This window comes from Chenopodium quinoa, unplaced genomic scaffold (genome assembly GCF_001683475.1).
Source record: "Chenopodium quinoa cultivar QQ74 unplaced genomic scaffold, ASM168347v1, whole genome shotgun sequence".
Taxonomy (NCBI): Eukaryota; Viridiplantae; Streptophyta; class Magnoliopsida; order Caryophyllales; family Amaranthaceae; genus Chenopodium; species Chenopodium quinoa.
Window position 1 is genome coordinate 2196100 of NW_018744072.1, and position 18550 is coordinate 2214649.

The window sequence follows — 18550 nt, forward strand, 5'->3', positions numbered from 1 at the left end:
CTAATACTTCCTCCGTTTGACACGTTACATTAGTCACGTTTGTCAATGCACAACTTCAACCATTAATATCTTTTATTACCGATAAACAAAATTATAAAAAGCTGTTATTCTGAAAATATATATCGTGACGAATCTAACAAGATCCCACATGACTATATTTTTCATTACGTATAAAGCAAAAAACACAGTCAAAGGGAAGTGAGTGAATAGTGCTAAAGTCAAAACATGTCAACTAAAAAAAACGGAGATAATATATATGTATATGATAATACTTGGTAGAATTATAGTATAGAAAGCATAATATATAAGTTTGACTTTGACCTGGTCTGAACTTCACCAAAATCCAACATTTAATTTGAAGATAACCTGACTCAATAAGGTTTTTTGCCCAAATCATAATTTCTAGCCTTACAAATAACCTAAACCTAATCAACAACACTACCCAAACCCGATCTAAGTTAGACTCAACTCGCACTTGGTCTAGTTATGAAAGGGCAATTGATTTGACTTGTCCTGAATTGAACCTAATAAACGCGACCTGTAAGCTAAATTGATCCGACTTGCCTCGACTTAGATATGACCCAAGACCTGTTATTGTTGGGAGCAGATTCTAGCAACTTACAAATTAGGAAAAGATCAATCAAAGGATCAATTGTACAATATTTGACTTCACTTATACATAATAAGGAAACAAGCAGAAAAAGGAAAATATGCATGGTCAAAAATATCAATGGAATCAATGAATCATAGCTCATCAATCAAGGATTTGATCAAGAAGTCAACAATTAATTAAACATCTTATGAAATCAATCAAAACCATAAAATCAATGAAGTAAAGCTAAATCAAGAAACAAATCACTTGATAGACGAAATATTATTCGCGCAGTGGTCAACTGAGTACGGACAGTACGGACTTAACTGCACCTTTCGAGTAAGTCGACCGCCTTTCTGATCCTTTTTTGAGAAAGACAGCTTCCCTTCAAAGCTCGGACCATTTGATGACTCATGATGAATGCTTGGGCAACAAGCACAATTATGTCCCATGATTGAAGGAGCGAATCATGGAAATATCAATCAATTAAGTCAACATTTCCTAAAAAATGAAGATGCCAATCAATATTGTCAATATTACCAAAATAACGAGGATTCTTCAATAATTACCTTTATTAGATTTACAAGTTATTATAAATAGGATGCTCTTTGTATAGAATTCATTCATACATTGTCTAATACAATTTACTACACTTTTATACTATAATCTCTGATATTATGTCGTCCTCATTGATATTATTTTATCCTTACTCAGAAATGACTCTCTTACTTTGATCCTTGTTCTTTAATTCATAATTATTATTATAACTCTATTATTTTATTGCTCTTAACTCGTTTATTTGGAGATTGTGCCTATTTTCTTTTCGTAAATTTGATTATTAATACCCCTTAAAACCTTTAACAAATTCCTAAAAATTCCCTTTCTAAGATTTGTCCAAAACAGTTATAAACTGAAACAAATCTGTTCTGAACACCCAAAATGATAGTTCTAATCACACCCAACAATCTTGCTCTTCTACATTCTCAATCTAAGGTATCCCATGAAAATGTTATCAATATATATTGTATGTTTGATCCATCTTTGTAATGACATCCATTCATAAAAAGTGTATTTATTCATAGACAGTTGATGTTAAGTTAATATTGTGTGATCTATCCAGCAATCTCGGTATATACTGCCAAAGGAAACTCAACCGGAAATGAGTTGTAAATGTACATATTAATAGAGTTCATGGTAAGTTAGGTGTAGTATCAAGTACAGGTTGGTATACAAACATAAATCCCCTAGCCGACAACTATGTCTTCAAAAGTATTATGTTGTTGGCAGATCACTGTCTTCCAACAAATATGGGTTTTTCTTAGTTGGCACTGCCATTAACTCAACTCATATGCTGCACCGTCCAATTTTGCAATCCCAACAAAAGGGTTCAAATGAAGATTTCTCTCCGATTTTAGCAAAATTTTACATGTAGATGCACTAAGTGTTTTTGATTCACTAATTTACACTGATGACTGTATTTTTCAGCGATATAAGCGGGAGATGTTCTACATTGTAATATTTATTTGACGGTCGTAATTTTTTTGAGGAAATTTTTATTTGATTCAACTTATGTATTTATTAAATTCTATTATCTTTGATATATTATGACTTTTTATTAATTAATTAATTTTACTATTAAAAAAAGAAATTAAGCTTTGATAAGATAAGTTTAGAGAAATAAATTTTAGTAAGGACTAATAATTTCAAATTACAAACATAAGATCTTCAATTAATTTGTTCATTTTTATTTTGGTTTGAAAGTTTACTTACGACTCTATACCTTATCTAAATTATGTATCCTAGAGAGAGTGAGGATAACTCAAGTGGTTAAAGCTTCCCTTCCGGTTCTAGAAGATCTTAGGATCGATTCTCACCCCGCCCTTGTGGCTCTCTAAACATCAAAAAAATCATGTATCCTAGACCCATAACTATATTTAACCGCTACCCACTACCCCCCTCCCCCCCCCCCCCCAAAAAAAAAAAAAAAAAAAAAAAAAAAAAAAACTATTTTTAACTCCTAACTATCCAATTGAGCCCAAAATAAAATTGTTCCTAACCCAAATAATAATGTTACTATCATATTTGTTGTTGTGTTCCACCCGCTTCACCCTTTGGGCTAATCTGGATTTGAAGATCAATTCTGGACTTCTGGGAAGTTAGGTTCCAATCCCCTCCCAATTGTTATTGTGGGGGATTGAACACGCGATCCTCTCTACCAAGTGTAACCCCAATTACCACTACACCAACCGCCAATTGGTAATATCGTATTTGTAGTAAGCTAATTATCATAATGCCAAGAAAATGACCCAGAACTAAACCAATTGAACCCCACCAAAATATGACCCAAACCTATTTGATGTACAGAAAATCCGAATAACTGCTTTGCCATAACTAATTAAGGGGAAGCCAACCTACATATAAAATTACAACACCAAATTGCCAAAGCATTACTGCACTAGGCATTCATTGACCACATCATATTCATACACCATGCACAGATTTTACAAACAGGGGAGAAGGGAAGAGAGGGTAATGGGAAGCAGCAGCCTTTGCTGGGCCTATACAAGCATCAATGTATTAAGTCTTATTAACTGGGTATGTGCGAATCAAGTGTGTTGTGGGTCAGGACTTGTCGACCCCGTGCACTCCTGTGTTGGAGGCGCTGATGAAGCATTTCCGACATCTGGTTAAAAAACTCAGGATCCCATCTGTGAATGAGAAGGGGATCCAGGGCATAACATATGTACAACGATGTAACTGCACCTTCCACCACCACCATTGCGAGTCCAACCTAAAGTGAAAGCAAATGCCATTAGTAATAATACACAATACATGTAGCCCATTAAATTTTTGGTTCAGCTAATTTAGCATTGAGACTGATAAAAACCCATATAATTAGTGATAAATTTAGCGATATATAAAGAATAGAACTGAGTAGCAAAGGATCTATCCACACTCGTAGCTGAATTAGCCAAAGACGTGGGTAGGCTCTCATGAATTAGCCAAAGTTGTGGGTAGGCTTTCATGATACTATCTTACACAATGCTATGTCAAATGCCTACATTTTTACTGGCAGTTGTCAAAACATGACATACAGTGAGTACTAAATCTACTAATCCTTATTTGACCGACAAGCTTATTCATGACACAATGTATAATCATCTTTAATAAAAAAAAAAATGTAATCAGCTAAGATCAGTGCAATAGTGTATCAAAAAACTGTAATTGTTTTTTTTTTAAAAAAAAAAAATTCAAACCAATCAAATCTCTGGGTACATAGAGAACGTTCAAACTAACCAGCTCTTGTATATTGACATTAAATTGAGCCGCACAAATGGACAGATACAGTATTACTTACCAAAACCATCCCCATCAGCATGGAGGTGGAGCCTACCATTAAAACTCGATCACTTGATCTTAGCCACGTCCAGACTCCTGCACATGTTCCGGCAATTAGCCCTCCTAAGATAGTTCCCATCAAAAGGACAGCACCAGAACAATCATATGCAATAAGAGCTTCAACCCCAGTTGACTGAAACAATTCCCAAGCATCTCTTGCTGAATGATTAAAGCTTTTGCCAGAGACTGCAATCTGCAGGGGGGAATAAAAGTTAATGATGCAAAAATTAAGCATCTTATCTCCCAATCAGTAGCAGGCTATGTTTCTTTTCTTTTCTTTTTTCTTTTTTTTTTGAAAGGGCATGCTATGAAACTCTTTGTAGGAAATCGCTAAAGATCTTTTAATTACGATAGCCATTTGTGATAGTATATTCCAATCTAATCAAAACTACATGCCCCCATCTTAGCATATGCTGCAGACCATATAATAACAGCAGCATTCATAGAAATGATACAGCAGAAATATGTTGACATTCTAGAAAGGAACCGCAGAATAGCATTTTCATTTTATTTTGCATCACAAAATTATGAGTGTACACATAGCTTCAGGATGAAGGACACGAAAAGAAAGACATGGGAAATGCAAAACTACTTGTAACAGGCTGACAGGATTCGATATCCTTTTCCTTTATTTTTAAACAGTTGACATTAAACACTCAACTCCCCTCACACACGAAAGTCAAAATAGAACAATATAACAAAGGTACAATATATCGCCATTTAAAGAAGCCACTTATCAGATGCCATATAACATAAGATATACATATGAACACCATAATAGGATATATAGATTGACAATTATAGGGATGGATGATAGCATATGATATAGTAGGTTATTAGGTTTAGGTGTAACCTTAAGGCGCGGATGTACAGAAAATAACCTCTACTTGCCTTATGGAAAGATAAATACTCAAATACTCAGTACATATCATATGAATTATAGAACTTAACAACTTTAAGACTTATCAAATGACAAATGTAATTAAAAGAGTTCTAATATTTAATATCATGGTAATTATGCCAGAATGTCAAAAGATTTTCTCCAGTTTCAAATCTTTTTGCATTAAATATACTGATGATTAAAATTTTTTACGATAATGAGGTTGATAATAGTTTGAGGTTGTTGTCCCAGTACAAACACATTTTCTCCTCTCTTCTCTCCCTCCATAGGTATGGGTTAAAGGTTTGACATTCCTAAAGATGACGATGATAAGGGACTTTTTAGTTCCAGCAACCATGCTGCTGTTTTAGGAAATTAGTCCAACTTAATCTATTTACATTATTCTACGGAGTAACATAAATTCATTAACTCTAACTCCTTATTAATGTTATGCAAAGTCAACATAGAGTACACCAAAAAAAACTCAATGCCTACTCAGTCAGTAAATGGGAATCAAGCAACAAACTAAATTTTTGTGTCAAGGCTAAAATTAATTCTAGTATCAGGGCAATGACTAGAAAATATTCTAAAAATCAACAAAATTTCAAGAGGAATAGCATGTTAAAAGTGAGAGAAGTTTTTGTTAATGACAATATTCATAGACAAACATGAAACTTTTAGTCCCACGCATACGAAGAAAACTTCAAAAATCATGGAAATAATAACTGAAGCTAGAACAGCAAAAAACATACCTGTACATATGCATACTTGTTGAAGAATCTAACAAGTGTTTCCACTATATGGAATACGAAGTCAACACAGCAGAGCAAGCACTCATTATTCCCAATCTTTGCACGAAAGCCTCTTATCTGTTCAATGTCAGCTAAAGAATCACATCATTTACAAAAAACTGAAATATATTTTACAGTGCGAAAGTGACACTAACAAAATTACCTCCCATCTTAGTGTACGAACAGCAGCTGTAAAGAGAGAGCCATAGCAGATGCTTCCAAACGAAGTCGTAACAGCATAACGCAAAGACTTCATCAACGAGTTGGAAGGCATAGATGCTGTTTCTTGGCCACCATGGAAGAGGACAAGAAAAACCATCCCAGATACTATTACATGAACTGTGTTACAGAGAACAGCACCTGTCCAAAATAAGCTTATAGAAAATACCTGCAAAAACAAGGTAGAGGAATGAGATCATATAGCTCCAATAGCTACAGCATTAAGAATAAAGCTATCCCCAGATTCATATTTTACAGATCAAACACAGAGCAAACTTGCCCGCTCACCACAAGAAGCCACCATCTTCCACTATCACCAATGCTTGAAGCAACAACCCCAGCTGCTCCGAAGGACCATAATGCCATCCATGAAAGCATGACTAGGATGAAAGCATATGCTATGCACATAACTCTAGGGAGGCTCCATGCCATTTTCACAGCTTTCTGCAGCACGAGCATTGAAAAAGGCAGTCTGCAAATAAAGTACAGATAAACATATACTCCGTAATAAGAAACCTCTGCAAAAGGATTTTCATGAAAAAGTTTAACTGGAATATTAGATCGGCAGATAGAATTGAAGTATATGTATCATTTTCTTGGGCGAATTGTGCAAGGCCCTTAAACATAATATGAACACTATATAAGAAAAAGAAAAGAAAACACACTTCGTTCCATTTCAAGACTGAAACAAATAAAGGCATTTAATAAACATTTATATTGTAAAAAGTAATCGAAAAAACTCTAGCCTCAAAAGTATGGCAGAGTAGTTTCTTACATAAAACAGCTTCCACATTTTTTTTTATTTGTTTATCCCCCTATAATAGTTTTGCAATTTGCAGTTAATATACACTGTTCAGTATATATTTGAGCCAGAAATTAATCAGATGAATTTTCTCTACATAGCCACTAATGATCTCCTATCCTCTACCAATCTTCACCAGCAAACCCCACCCTTAGAAAAAGTGAAAAACCACAGTGTAAAATGTACATTTCAAACCAAGTAGTTCAAAACACGTTAAACAGGATGTTAAATTTCCATTCTGTAATGGCATGGTGTGTTCAAAAATCACACCGCAATCTTCGTTATAGACTCTAATTTACCATACCAACTGATATAATGCATTCAAGAAAGAAAAAAAAAAAAAAACAACTATTATAAACACCATCATTGATTTTGGACATGAATTCAATTATTTTCAACTCATTTCCCATCCCTAAACAACTTCTGACCCCACTATGCTATCGGCTTAAAACTGAACTAGAAGACAGCTTGGATGTAATAAAATTTAATTTGTTGATTATACTTTTGAAGTTTCATAACTAGTTAACCCTTCCTAGCTACATACATCACCACCTTCCTATCTTTATTCTTTCTCTCATCCGTCCACCTATCTATCTCCTTGCAAATCAAGCATCAATCAAAGTACAAGTTTCAAAGACCCTTTCTCCCTGAGCTGCTTTGTGGCCACAAGTCCACACGTCAATATTAAGAGTTGAATTATCTACACTTTAATATCTACTATTCATGACCTTCCATTTACAAGCCAACATATTCAAAGACACTAAATAATATACTAATATTAAATACTATGTCTAACTTAATATCTTATGTTGGTCTCTTTTCTTCTCTATATAGTGCTAAATGCACTTTAAGCAAGAAGGGCGGGGAAAGATGTGGTTTATCATGGTAATACAATTCCCTGGTAAAGAAAGCCATAACTGTTGACTAGCCAGTTAAATAAACAATGCCAGGTTGACCTTGTCTGCATTCAGCAAGCAATGTATATAGCTGCAGACCAAACTTCTGGACATTCAGACTCTAATTTAGGCCCTCCTAAGTCCTAAAGGAAGTAGACCAGTCATCATGGACAACAGTGCTATGATGAGAGATCATATCTCATCCTCAAAGGTCAGACTAATATTCCTAAAATCCTGAGCAACCAGCATCAGATCTGACAAAAAAAACCCCTTGAAAAATTGTTTTGGGTACTGCTAATGTATGGGCTTACCTGGTTGAGATCACCAAAAATCTATGAAGCCCCATTTGGATCCAAAGAGAAAAAACAACTTACCACATAAAACTTTACATCAGCATAGTAAAATCACAACATAGACCGCCTAACTACCGTACATCAACCTGTTCGAGATTAAAATAACAACAAAGCCTTATTCTGCAAAAGATGGGGTCGGTTGCATAGACCAGGAACCTATCTCATGTGTTCATAAGACCCACTTGAAAAACCCACTTTCATCATGACATTTTTAACTCCATTTACCAAAGTCAAATCAAACTGTTTCTAACTAATTTAAAAAATCCTTGCACTAAATAGAACATGGTTTGGAGTCCTTCAACTCAACTTCCCATTGAGGCATTAACTAACTAGTTCACATATATAATTTTAAGGACTACACCCCATGGAGAGATGTACTTCAAATGAACAAAAAAGGGGTGGAAGCAAAAAAAAAAAAAAAAAAAAAAAAAAAAAAAACACAGATGCCAATCTTCATCCATTAAATTGATACAAACGATGAATGGACAACTAATGACATAAATCCTTAGATAGGCCAAACAAAATAGCAGGACAAGATTTTTGCATTAAAAATGCAAATTAAGAAGCTCTATCAACAGTCAGGGAAGATGCCTTATTTCTAAATTCCCCAGCAATTTGAAGTCTACTTTAATTTGGTACCTCATATAAAAGCTACATTATTTAAAATATTGTGATTTTGATAATAGCAGCAAACTATCTGATATTGGGGACAAAAGGCAGTTGATGAGCAAAGTTCACTCAATTCAAAATTTACAGCATTGACAGCCAAAAAGTATTAATTTTAACTTCCAAATCAATCGAAGATCACAACACCACAGTTCAGTCACACCCTAAAAGAGGTGCCAGGGAGGGGAAAGGTTCAGAAGAAATAACAAGATTTCATGATTAGCAAAAACACACAGGAGGATAATTACAACTACGTATGCTAGTTAAAAAGGAAGCCAACACAATCACAGTTATAACATAAGCAAGTAAATCAATTAAACCCATGAGTACAAAAACAAACCAAGCTGCTGTAGAAATTCACAGACAAAAGTATCAAGCACCTGAAGATCCAATGCATTGTATCTACTAACTATGATATAGTGCCATTCCCTAGAGGCCATCAAAAGCATAGGTATTGAGGTTTGATGAAATTAGTGGATCTCCTCTATGGCTCTAATCAATTGTGGTCAGACAACCTCAATAATCATCAATCCAAATAAAGGTGGACCCTAGCCATTAAAAATAATAAACTGCCCTGTCAAGGAAAAACCAAACTAGGCAATAAGCCAATAGTTGAACCCAAACAGATATAAATAAACACTCCCCAGCAATCAACATGAAGCTCACATATTTCGAATACATAGATTTTACTTATGAAGTCATATTTAATTACTGAGGGAAAACCGAGGAAGAAAATTTGCTGTGTAATATTTATAATGACAGATCTCACGGTGGAAGCAGAACTATTCTCATACAGGCATGCACACATGCAACCATCATAAAGCCATAAAACAGTATAGAACAAGTGAAGTCTGACATTCAGAATACCTGTCTATAACTGAGATGACATACAGAAACTGTAAAACCGCTCCAATTGCAAAAGTGACACCCCAAAAGAACTGCTGTGCCCAAAAACAAAACACACTAACCACAGCAAGATATGTGGTTAAAATGTGAACTGACACTTTCATCATGTGAATGGCCTGATAACCAAGCAGTAATAACCAAGTCCATCCAAGGAAAGTACCAGCCCCAGCAGCAACAGCATACAATGGCCAGTAGTACTCTGTAAGACCACGGTGGTGCTCCAAGAACCCTGTATACTTATCAATGTTCAGTCTATCATTCTTCTTAAATCTATTGAGACCGAGAACAACTAGGAGCAGGCCTAACCCTCCCAAATGCACAATGAAAACAGCTAACCAAAAAACATCCCTCCAGTGTCGTGATTGCTCAAATGACAAAGCATAGGTGCTATTAGTGTTTCTTCGACTAGGTTCGACATCCTATGCAAAAGAAAAGCTTAAATCAGGTCCAAACATTCTATAAAAAAAATTACTTAACATGAAATCTAGATGTTATCATCAAAATGATCACATTCTCCAAGTTCAAGGAAACATATTGCTATTTTCTCCCTCTTGAAACAAACATACTTATAAGAAGAGAGGGAAAACTAGAACCTAGGACCTTACCATATCCAAGACCCTACTACTGTCAAGTCTATAAGGCCATAATAAACTCAATTGAGTAAAACTATAGGAAGATACAATACATTGTTAGAATCGATTGGTCTTCACATCGTTCATTCGACAAAGAAAAAGCCTTTGTGTTAAATGATCATGATACTTTCCAAATTAAAAACTCGTGATCAATGGAAGAAAAATATCATTATACTGTTCAATAAGGTACATAGTGATTGATCAACTCATTCCCAAATCCGTATATCTTTACATTATGGAAAATTTGCCAATTGCAGCCATTTAAAGTTTGTAATTTGTAAATTGCAGCCATTTAAAAAAAAGAAAATTGCAAATTGCAGCTCAAAAGTTCTTATAAATTGTAAATTGCAACCAATTCAACTTTTTCATCGGTTTGCATGTCGAAAAATATTCGGTTAAGGTTTTAGGGGCCATTTTAGCTCTTAAGGGTCCGAATTGAGCTCGAAATTAGCAAAAAAATAACGTAAGTGCCTCGTTTTGCGTAACAAAAATGTATCGATTTGTGTGCAACTATTTTTTGCTGTAAAAACGAGGCACTTACATTAATTTTTTGTCAATTCCGAGCTCAATTTGGAACCTTAAGGGCCAAAATGGTCGCCAAAACCTTAATGAACATTTTTCGACACGCAAACCGATGAAAAAATTGAATTGGGTTGCAATTTACAATTTATAACAACTTTTGGGCTGCAATTTGCAAATTTTTTTTTAAAATGGCTGTAATTTATTAAATACAAAGTTTAAATGGCTACAATTGACAAATTTTCCTTATATTATTGATAAGACAAAGCAAATACTGAAAATTTTGTTGTTAGGTAAAAATTATAGGAAAAATATAAAAAAAAATGAAAAAAATTCATGTTGTTAACTTTCCTTTTTTTTTTTCCTCCTCAAATCCACAAATTTGGTAAAAAGTACAATAAGCCTTTTCTAAAGAAAGATATCTAAATGCCCATTTCCAATATAACTACAAAAATTCACTAACCACTAACCATAAATTACAACACAGTATAAATTATTCAAGAAGTCCACACTTCTGTTACTAAAGACAAACCGTCAGTCCTCCGAAAACTCGAATAATAATCAAAAATTTCACCATTATTATACTAAGGTAAAATTTGCTTACTTAATTCCATTCAACCAACCAACCAATCAACCTCCTAACCCACCTCTAGTCAATAAAGAGGGCAGTGATGTAGACGGGATTCTATCAAAGTCTAAAGTGAACTTTCAATATGACAAGACTGTTCATCGGTTTTCTGATTCCGATCTTGTAAAACATAAGTCAAATAATAAAAAGAAAAAAAAAACAGTTTCTTCAATTTTCAACAGATAAACTCAAACTAAAAAAAACCCACACACAATCAAAATAACATAAAAGTAACAAATACATTTACCCAGAAAAATCAATTTAAGTTAAGAAAAAAAAAATAAAAAAAAAATCATAGTATGAAATTTACAATAAACAGAAAAAGAAGAAGAAAAGAAACCTGGTCAGGGACGGAAATGGAGGCGGAATTGTAAGAGGAAGAAGAGAGGCTTTGAGAACCATTCATGGTTGAATTGAAGGGTTTAAGGAGTGAGAGATTAATCGAGGAAAGAGCGGCATTTGCATTAGTTGAATGATCGAAGGAAACTGTTAACGAAGAAGAAGAGTGGGAGTGGGGGACAGCGGTTGGTCTGCTTTTGAATCATTTTGTAGAAACAGGAGAGAGAAAATTTGAGAAAAATAAGAGTTTGTGTATAGTGCCCAAATGTCCTTTTTTTAGCGCAGCCGCAATAGACACAAGAACTCTATTTTTTTTTTTCATAATAATAAAATTTCAAGTTGTAAAGTTGGATCAATTTGTAAAAAAAAGAAAACACACACAAAATAAAGGAAACCATTTCCTAACAAGAAAACATAAGGTTAGTAAAATCTCATGGAAAGATCAAGACTAAACTAAAAGGTAGGTAAAGGTTGTGGCGTGTAGGTTCACGTGTCATGTTAGCGTGTATCATGTAAAAGAGTTTTGCTTAAAACTGATTAAGAAATAGTCGTCACGTCCTATATCGTACCATGTCAGTAGGTCCCTTTAATAATTTTTGTGTTTTTGTTAAATTGGTCAAAAATTGTGGTTGAAGTTCAGCTTATCGTACTCATGCCAATTCATGCCTAATTATAAAAATGATGTCCATGCACAACCCATGACCCATTGTCATGCCTCTCGTACCTTGTTAGGTCGGACTATTTTCTTGTCATGCCCAACCAAACCTTATTCTAGCCCATCCCATGCTCAACAAGAGTGCAATCTCACTACCTTTGTGATGGATATAATGAGAGGTGACGGTGTCAAAATTTCGAAAAAGTTTATGACATCACTCATTAGCAATTTATTTATTTTAGTAGCTAACTAGTATTTTTGGCTTGATCAATGCCTCGGGTCAAATACATGTGGTTGATTATTAGTATACATTTAAATTAATGATTCATTTTTTTTAATTAAATTTGTTTTTCATATTTCATCCACTACATATTAATATTTTGTATTCAATAAAGAACATAAAATGTGGCATAATTTAGTGGTAAGACACTTAGATTTAGAGGTAGAGGTTGCATGTTCGAATTTTGTTGAAAATTTTTTTTATTATATAATGATGACATTCAGACTTGTTTATGAGATTTTAGTGGCCCGAGGCAAAGATATAAATTGGGCCCTAATTAAAAAAAAAATTATGAGAAATTGGGTATGCAATTTTATTTTGATTTCTCCCGGAAACATATTTAATAAGATTAAGTGATTAACAATCTCTTAAAAATATCAAATTTTATATATAAGCCACTAACCGCAAAATCACCACCCCACAAAACCCTCCCTCGCAGCCACCAAGCATCAAAAACTTCATTTTTTACAGGAAAATTAAACAGATATCATCAAAGTTAACAAATATAAAATTACATAATTACATACTCATATGAATTATGATTTAAAAATGAACATACAAATTACGATCATCGCCTCTTTGGCAGTGGTTCAAGCCAACCAATCAATGTATTCCCTAATTTTAAAACTTTTGAATGAAATCATTCAAATCAATTATACAGATTAACAAAATATTAATGGAAAGAAGAAAATTTAACGAGTGATGGAGGACATGCAAGGAGGCTAAGCCGGATTATATACAATTAGATTAATGCCCGTTGAAAATTAAAGAGTGAAACAATCATTTTTTAAAAATTTCAACTTCAGTTAAATCATTTGACTAGAAATGGAAAAAGATACATTTTTGAAAAATTAAACTAGCTAAAGAAGGGGATTATAATTTAATGATTGCTCTTTTATGGGGTGAATCAAATTATTTACTTTGGAAAAGTGAAATTTTTGGGCGGAAAATCAAGGAGGTTGAACCAAAAATGGGTTTTGAACTTTTGATATTTTCTGACTTTACGCTTGTTTTTGATTTTTTTTTTTAAATTTTTTGTTTTTTTAGGCCCTTCTATTAAGTGAATTTGGACTTCTCAAGTTGGGGCCTATGGCGGTTGCTCCAGCTACCCTGCCCTTGCTACAGGCCCGATGACAGTCATGCAATAAGAAACAAATAAAGGAGAGTGACACGTGGCGCATGCAATAAAAAACAAATAGAGAAGAGTGTCACGTGACACATAAACATTCTTTGGAACGTCTTTTAATAAATAGTATAGATAGCAAATCATTACGAAGGATTGTAGCTTCCACAATTAACGTAAAAGAGAATCCAAGTTGGAAAGAACAACTCGCTATATTATTACTTTTTTTTAAAACACGCTATATTGTTACTTGATGATATCTAATAACAACATCACCAGCACGCCAGCACTATAACATCATTTCTAGTTTTCCAAATATTTCAAAACTAGTTTTTGACCCGCACAATGCCTCGGATCATTATGTTTTTTTTTTTTAAAAAATATCAATTGTTTAATTTTACAAAAATTATTGAACATCAAAATTCATTATTCAATCTGCAGTAACCTAAATTTTACATAAGTTTAATTTATTTGTTAAAATGATTTTATTCTTCAGTTGTCATAAAAATTCCAAGTAAACTGTAGACACCTAATTGTGTCTCCCCAAAAACCAAACCCAGTGATGAGTACCTTTCACGTTCTGATTTACGAGTTCGGTGAAGAGTTGAAGAGTCTCGTGAAATTTTCTTAAGCCTTGACCTTATTTCCAACCTTACCTAAAATGTTTTAAGCCAATCATTCATTTCGTGTCTTTTAATCCAAAATCATTCATTTCATGTCTCTAAAATCGTTCATTTCGCGTCCAATCCATAAAAACGTCTAAACCTGATTATTTTTGGTCCATAATCTCGGTCTAATTATTGTTTATTTGGATGGGGTTTGAAAAGAGCTTTTCAGCGATATATTATAAGCCCAAATCCGACTCAAAACGAGTAAGTTATGACCAAAATACTAAACCTAGCCCAAACCGGACCTAGGTCCACCTTACCTACAACCCAATGATCATGAGGAGGGTCCAATACCTTATTTCAAATCCTAAACCAATTATGATTTAGTAGGATCTTTTAGAATCCTCTATAAAGTTCTAATTTATCCTTTCCCCGAAAGATAAAGATTAAAGAATTTGATATTGAATAAAACATCTCTCTTTTGATAATCTAATCCCGGTCAAAACTGATTTTTGTGCCTCATAATTTTTATCCAAATATTAGATGGTTGTATAGCCCTTGAAATTATCTTTCCAATGATATATCATAATCCCAGTTCCGATATGAAACGGAAAAGATATGATTAAAATACCAAACTCTATCCAAAACTGACACTGTTCCACTGTATTGATCATATATAAAATTATAAAAAATATATCAATTTGATTCTAATTGTATTGGAAAGTAGAATTTTAGGTCTTTCCAACGATATATTATTTATCTTATTCCGATTTATGGATCAAAAGTTATGATAAAAACAAAAACCGCAATACTGCAGGACCATGCACCACGATAGACCTGGCGCGCCGCAATACTCCTATCGCGCCTCAATAAAAGGAGTTTTATTCTGATTCGAATTTGGATCTTTTCTGATTGCTTCGACCCTCTTTTTTTCCTATATATAGAGGTCGTATCACCCCGTTCTCAATCACCAACGATCATCATCAATACCCTTTCTAATACTTTCGCTCTCTTGATTTTTCATATTCTTAGCCTAGCCTAAACACATTCTTGATATTTTCCCCAATCAAACACAATACTTCCTTCACGAGATTCGAATACTCCTAGCCATTCTCGATGTTGCCTTCGACCTCGACGTGAAAGGTTGATAGTTTTGAGGGTTTGGTCCCAAATCTATATTTCAATTCATATTTTGATTTATTTATTTTATTGATTTAATCTTTCTTGAAGTTACTAACGTGTTTATTGTTTTAATAACAAGAAGGGAGGAGCATCAACGTAAGTAATTCAATTACTTAATCCTTGGTTTTGGAGTAGAAATCATGTTTTCAATATTATTATGATTCCTGGTATCATGTTAGGATGCTTTTTATGATTTCTAATATCATGTTAGGATGTTTTTATGATTCCTAGTATCATGTTTAGGATAATGCTTTGATTATGATTTTTATTAGTGACATGCTAGGATTTGTTATTAATCCGTTTAGTATCATGCCTAGGATCTTAGTAATGATGTTTTGTTGATTTTGATGATGATGATTGTTGTGTCGATTATACATTGCTTGATTATTCATGGTTGATTGTTATTGCTTGATCACACCCCTTTTTGTAGGTTTAAAGGGAATTTGTACTTGAAATCACGCCTAATAAGATAATTAATAATTTGAATTTAGGCTAATATGATTTTAATTCAAGTGATCACCAATAATAAATTTGATTGTGCATTACTAATCAACCAACGTAGATTAAACAAGTTTAGGGCTAATTTGATGTATGTATGTTGATTGAAAAGCGCACATGAATATCATAAGAATTGAGTAGAGGCCAATTTAAGGCGGGTTCAATCTCTTTTAGGTTGGATTCGTACCATCATCCACGAATATCCAGTCATGGTTCCGGACCACTATGGAGTTAGCGATCTCCGTGATCGTGAATGAGGTGTAACCTTCGCACCCGTGAACGGTTTACAAATTCCTAAAACTTATTGGCGACTCTTCTATCTCTAGGTTCCTTCCCTTAGAGCGCCACCATGTCTAAAAGTATGAACACAGTGGGGCTCAATATGTTGAGTTTGAAAAATTCCCTACATAAACGTATTTTGTGGTTAATAGAAAAAACCTTTTAAAATTGCTATGCATTTTTAGGTTACATATTTTAAATTTATATGACCTATATATAAGAATTATGAATGAGTAAATGGAAGAAATGAGATTAATTTTGCAATCATATTGTTTTTGAAATATACACATATAAGTTAACAATTAAAATTTAGAATTATTAAAACGAATAACTCTTTTTAATACGACTTTATTGTTATAAGTTGTGTTATTAGAGCGGTAGTTAAAGTTTAACTTTAATGAATGTGAGATCATGGGTTCAAATATTAATGGTGGTTAAAATTTAATTTTAATGAATGTGAGGTCACGGGTTAAATAATACTGCTAATAAATTACAATTTTTTTAAACTAGATGTTTTGTGATTATTTGATGAAGTAGCTAGTAACTGAACAATGGTTAAGTTTGCAATTTGTGATCCAAAATCTATAATCCGCGTGTGATGTGAAAAAATTGGCCTTAATTTCTATAATGTTATAGGGATTAGCCAAGACAAGTGATACCTTTTTTTTTTTTGAAGTGAAAAAAGTGATACATTAATAAAGAGTAAAACATATATTATACACACGGGTTTAAACCAGTTTATCGATGATAATACTAGCACTACACCAGTACACTACACTAGGTAAAATAAAGCATTTTCTGTATGTCTGTCCGTCCAAGCCACTGCACTCACACTGCTTCCAAAGCAGTTTTGAAATCTCTTCAAGTCGACAGTGGCGCACAACCTCAATTCAAGGAAATACCTATTCCCAATATAAGTCTGGCAATTAATTACGGGAATCAACTTGAGATTATTGACCACAATGTCATTACTTTCTTTCTCTCTCTCTTTGTTGTTGCAATTACGTAAATGTTTCTGTTAATTGTAGAAAAATTGGTTATGAGTTGCTTTGAAAACAATCGTGCATAACATAAAATCTAAACTAGTTAAGTGTGTAAGAAATTCATATGTTGGACATACTACACAAATAAAATATTCATAGATTTACTTAAATTTTAAGTTGAACCACTTAATGACTGATTTGTGCAATACTCCTTTCCAATGTCATTTCCATATCTTGGTCATACTCCATGTAGTGGGAAATTGGTGGGAAAATAATTTTGGAGGAAAAATATTTAATAATAGTGATTTTTTTTAAAAAAGTAATTTTGGAAGGAAAATATTTAATAATACGTGGCCAAGTGTTCTCTTAGTTTCATTTTTACTAGTACACTAATTTAAGTCCCGTGCAACGCACGATTTTTACTTAACTTAATTATGAATTACAAATTTACAATGTTAATTTAACAAATTTTTTTTTTAAAAAAAAATCAATATTTATAACTGAAACAAGTACTTGAATTTCTTTTCAAAAAAAATAAAAATTACTCGAGTTAAATATTATATTGATATAAAAAATTATTGATCATTAAATATTAAAAAAAAAAACGCAAATTTTATGATTATAAGGATTTATATAAGAATTAAATTTTATGTTAATTATAACTCGTTCAATGTATTTTTTTATAAGGAACCCGTGCAAATGTACGTATATACCTCATAATGTCCCTATTTTGTTGGCATGTTTTGACCGCCACAATGTTTTGTACAAATTTAATTGACTTATTTTTGTGATAATTAATAATCAAGGTTTTTTTTTTATTTTTAGTTTATATTTATAGTTATTGAATTGTAGTGTTATTATTATAAATAAATCAAATAATATATAATTAAATAAGTGTCAATAATACATAGTTAAATGTATAAAAAAAAAAAAGGGAAGTAAAAGTGGCGGAAATTTTTTTTAATCAGAATATAACAAGTGTCATGTCAGATTCACTTTTAATATTATATTATTGATAATAGATAATAGATAGATTATAGTTATAATTATTTTCATAGGCATAAAAAAGTTGGTAGTAAACTCTATGATTTAGATGAATTATTCCTAGCCATTTTTCCTACCTTATAAAAAGTACAAGATTACTTTTATAAATAGTGTGTTGCCAATTATACCCTTTAAAATGTGCATTTACATGTTTACCTTCATTAATATGAAGTTTTATTTTGCCTTCATTAATGTTAATTGCCTTTTTTTTGGCCTTTACTAATGTTAATTGCCTTTTTTTTCTTGAACTATTTAGAATAGTATGTAGACATTTAT

At 32.8% G+C, this 18550-nt stretch overlaps 1 protein-coding gene across 2 annotated transcripts; it reads right to left on the reverse strand.

Moving 5' to 3' along the window:
- Window positions 1-2905: 2905 nt before the first annotated feature.
- LOC110691250 (CTL-like protein DDB_G0274487) lies at window positions 2906-11969 on the reverse strand. Of its 2 annotated transcripts, XM_021868162.1 has the most exons (7): window positions 11624-11964; window positions 9466-9923; window positions 6170-6353; window positions 5826-6050; window positions 5624-5740; window positions 3951-4184; window positions 2906-3383 (listed from the first exon to the last, which is right to left on the reverse strand). In XM_021868162.1, exons 1-7 carry the CDS (start codon window positions 11687-11689, stop codon window positions 3180-3182), a joined length of 1488 nt encoding a protein of 495 aa, XP_021723854.1. In that variant the 5' UTR covers window positions 11690-11964; the 3' UTR covers window positions 2906-3179. The 2 variants fall into 2 exon arrangements, with proteins under 2 accessions (XP_021723854.1, XP_021723856.1); XM_021868164.1 differs by lacking the exon at window positions 5624-5740 and having other exon boundaries at window positions 11624-11969.
- Window positions 11970-18550: the final 6581 nt, after the last annotated feature.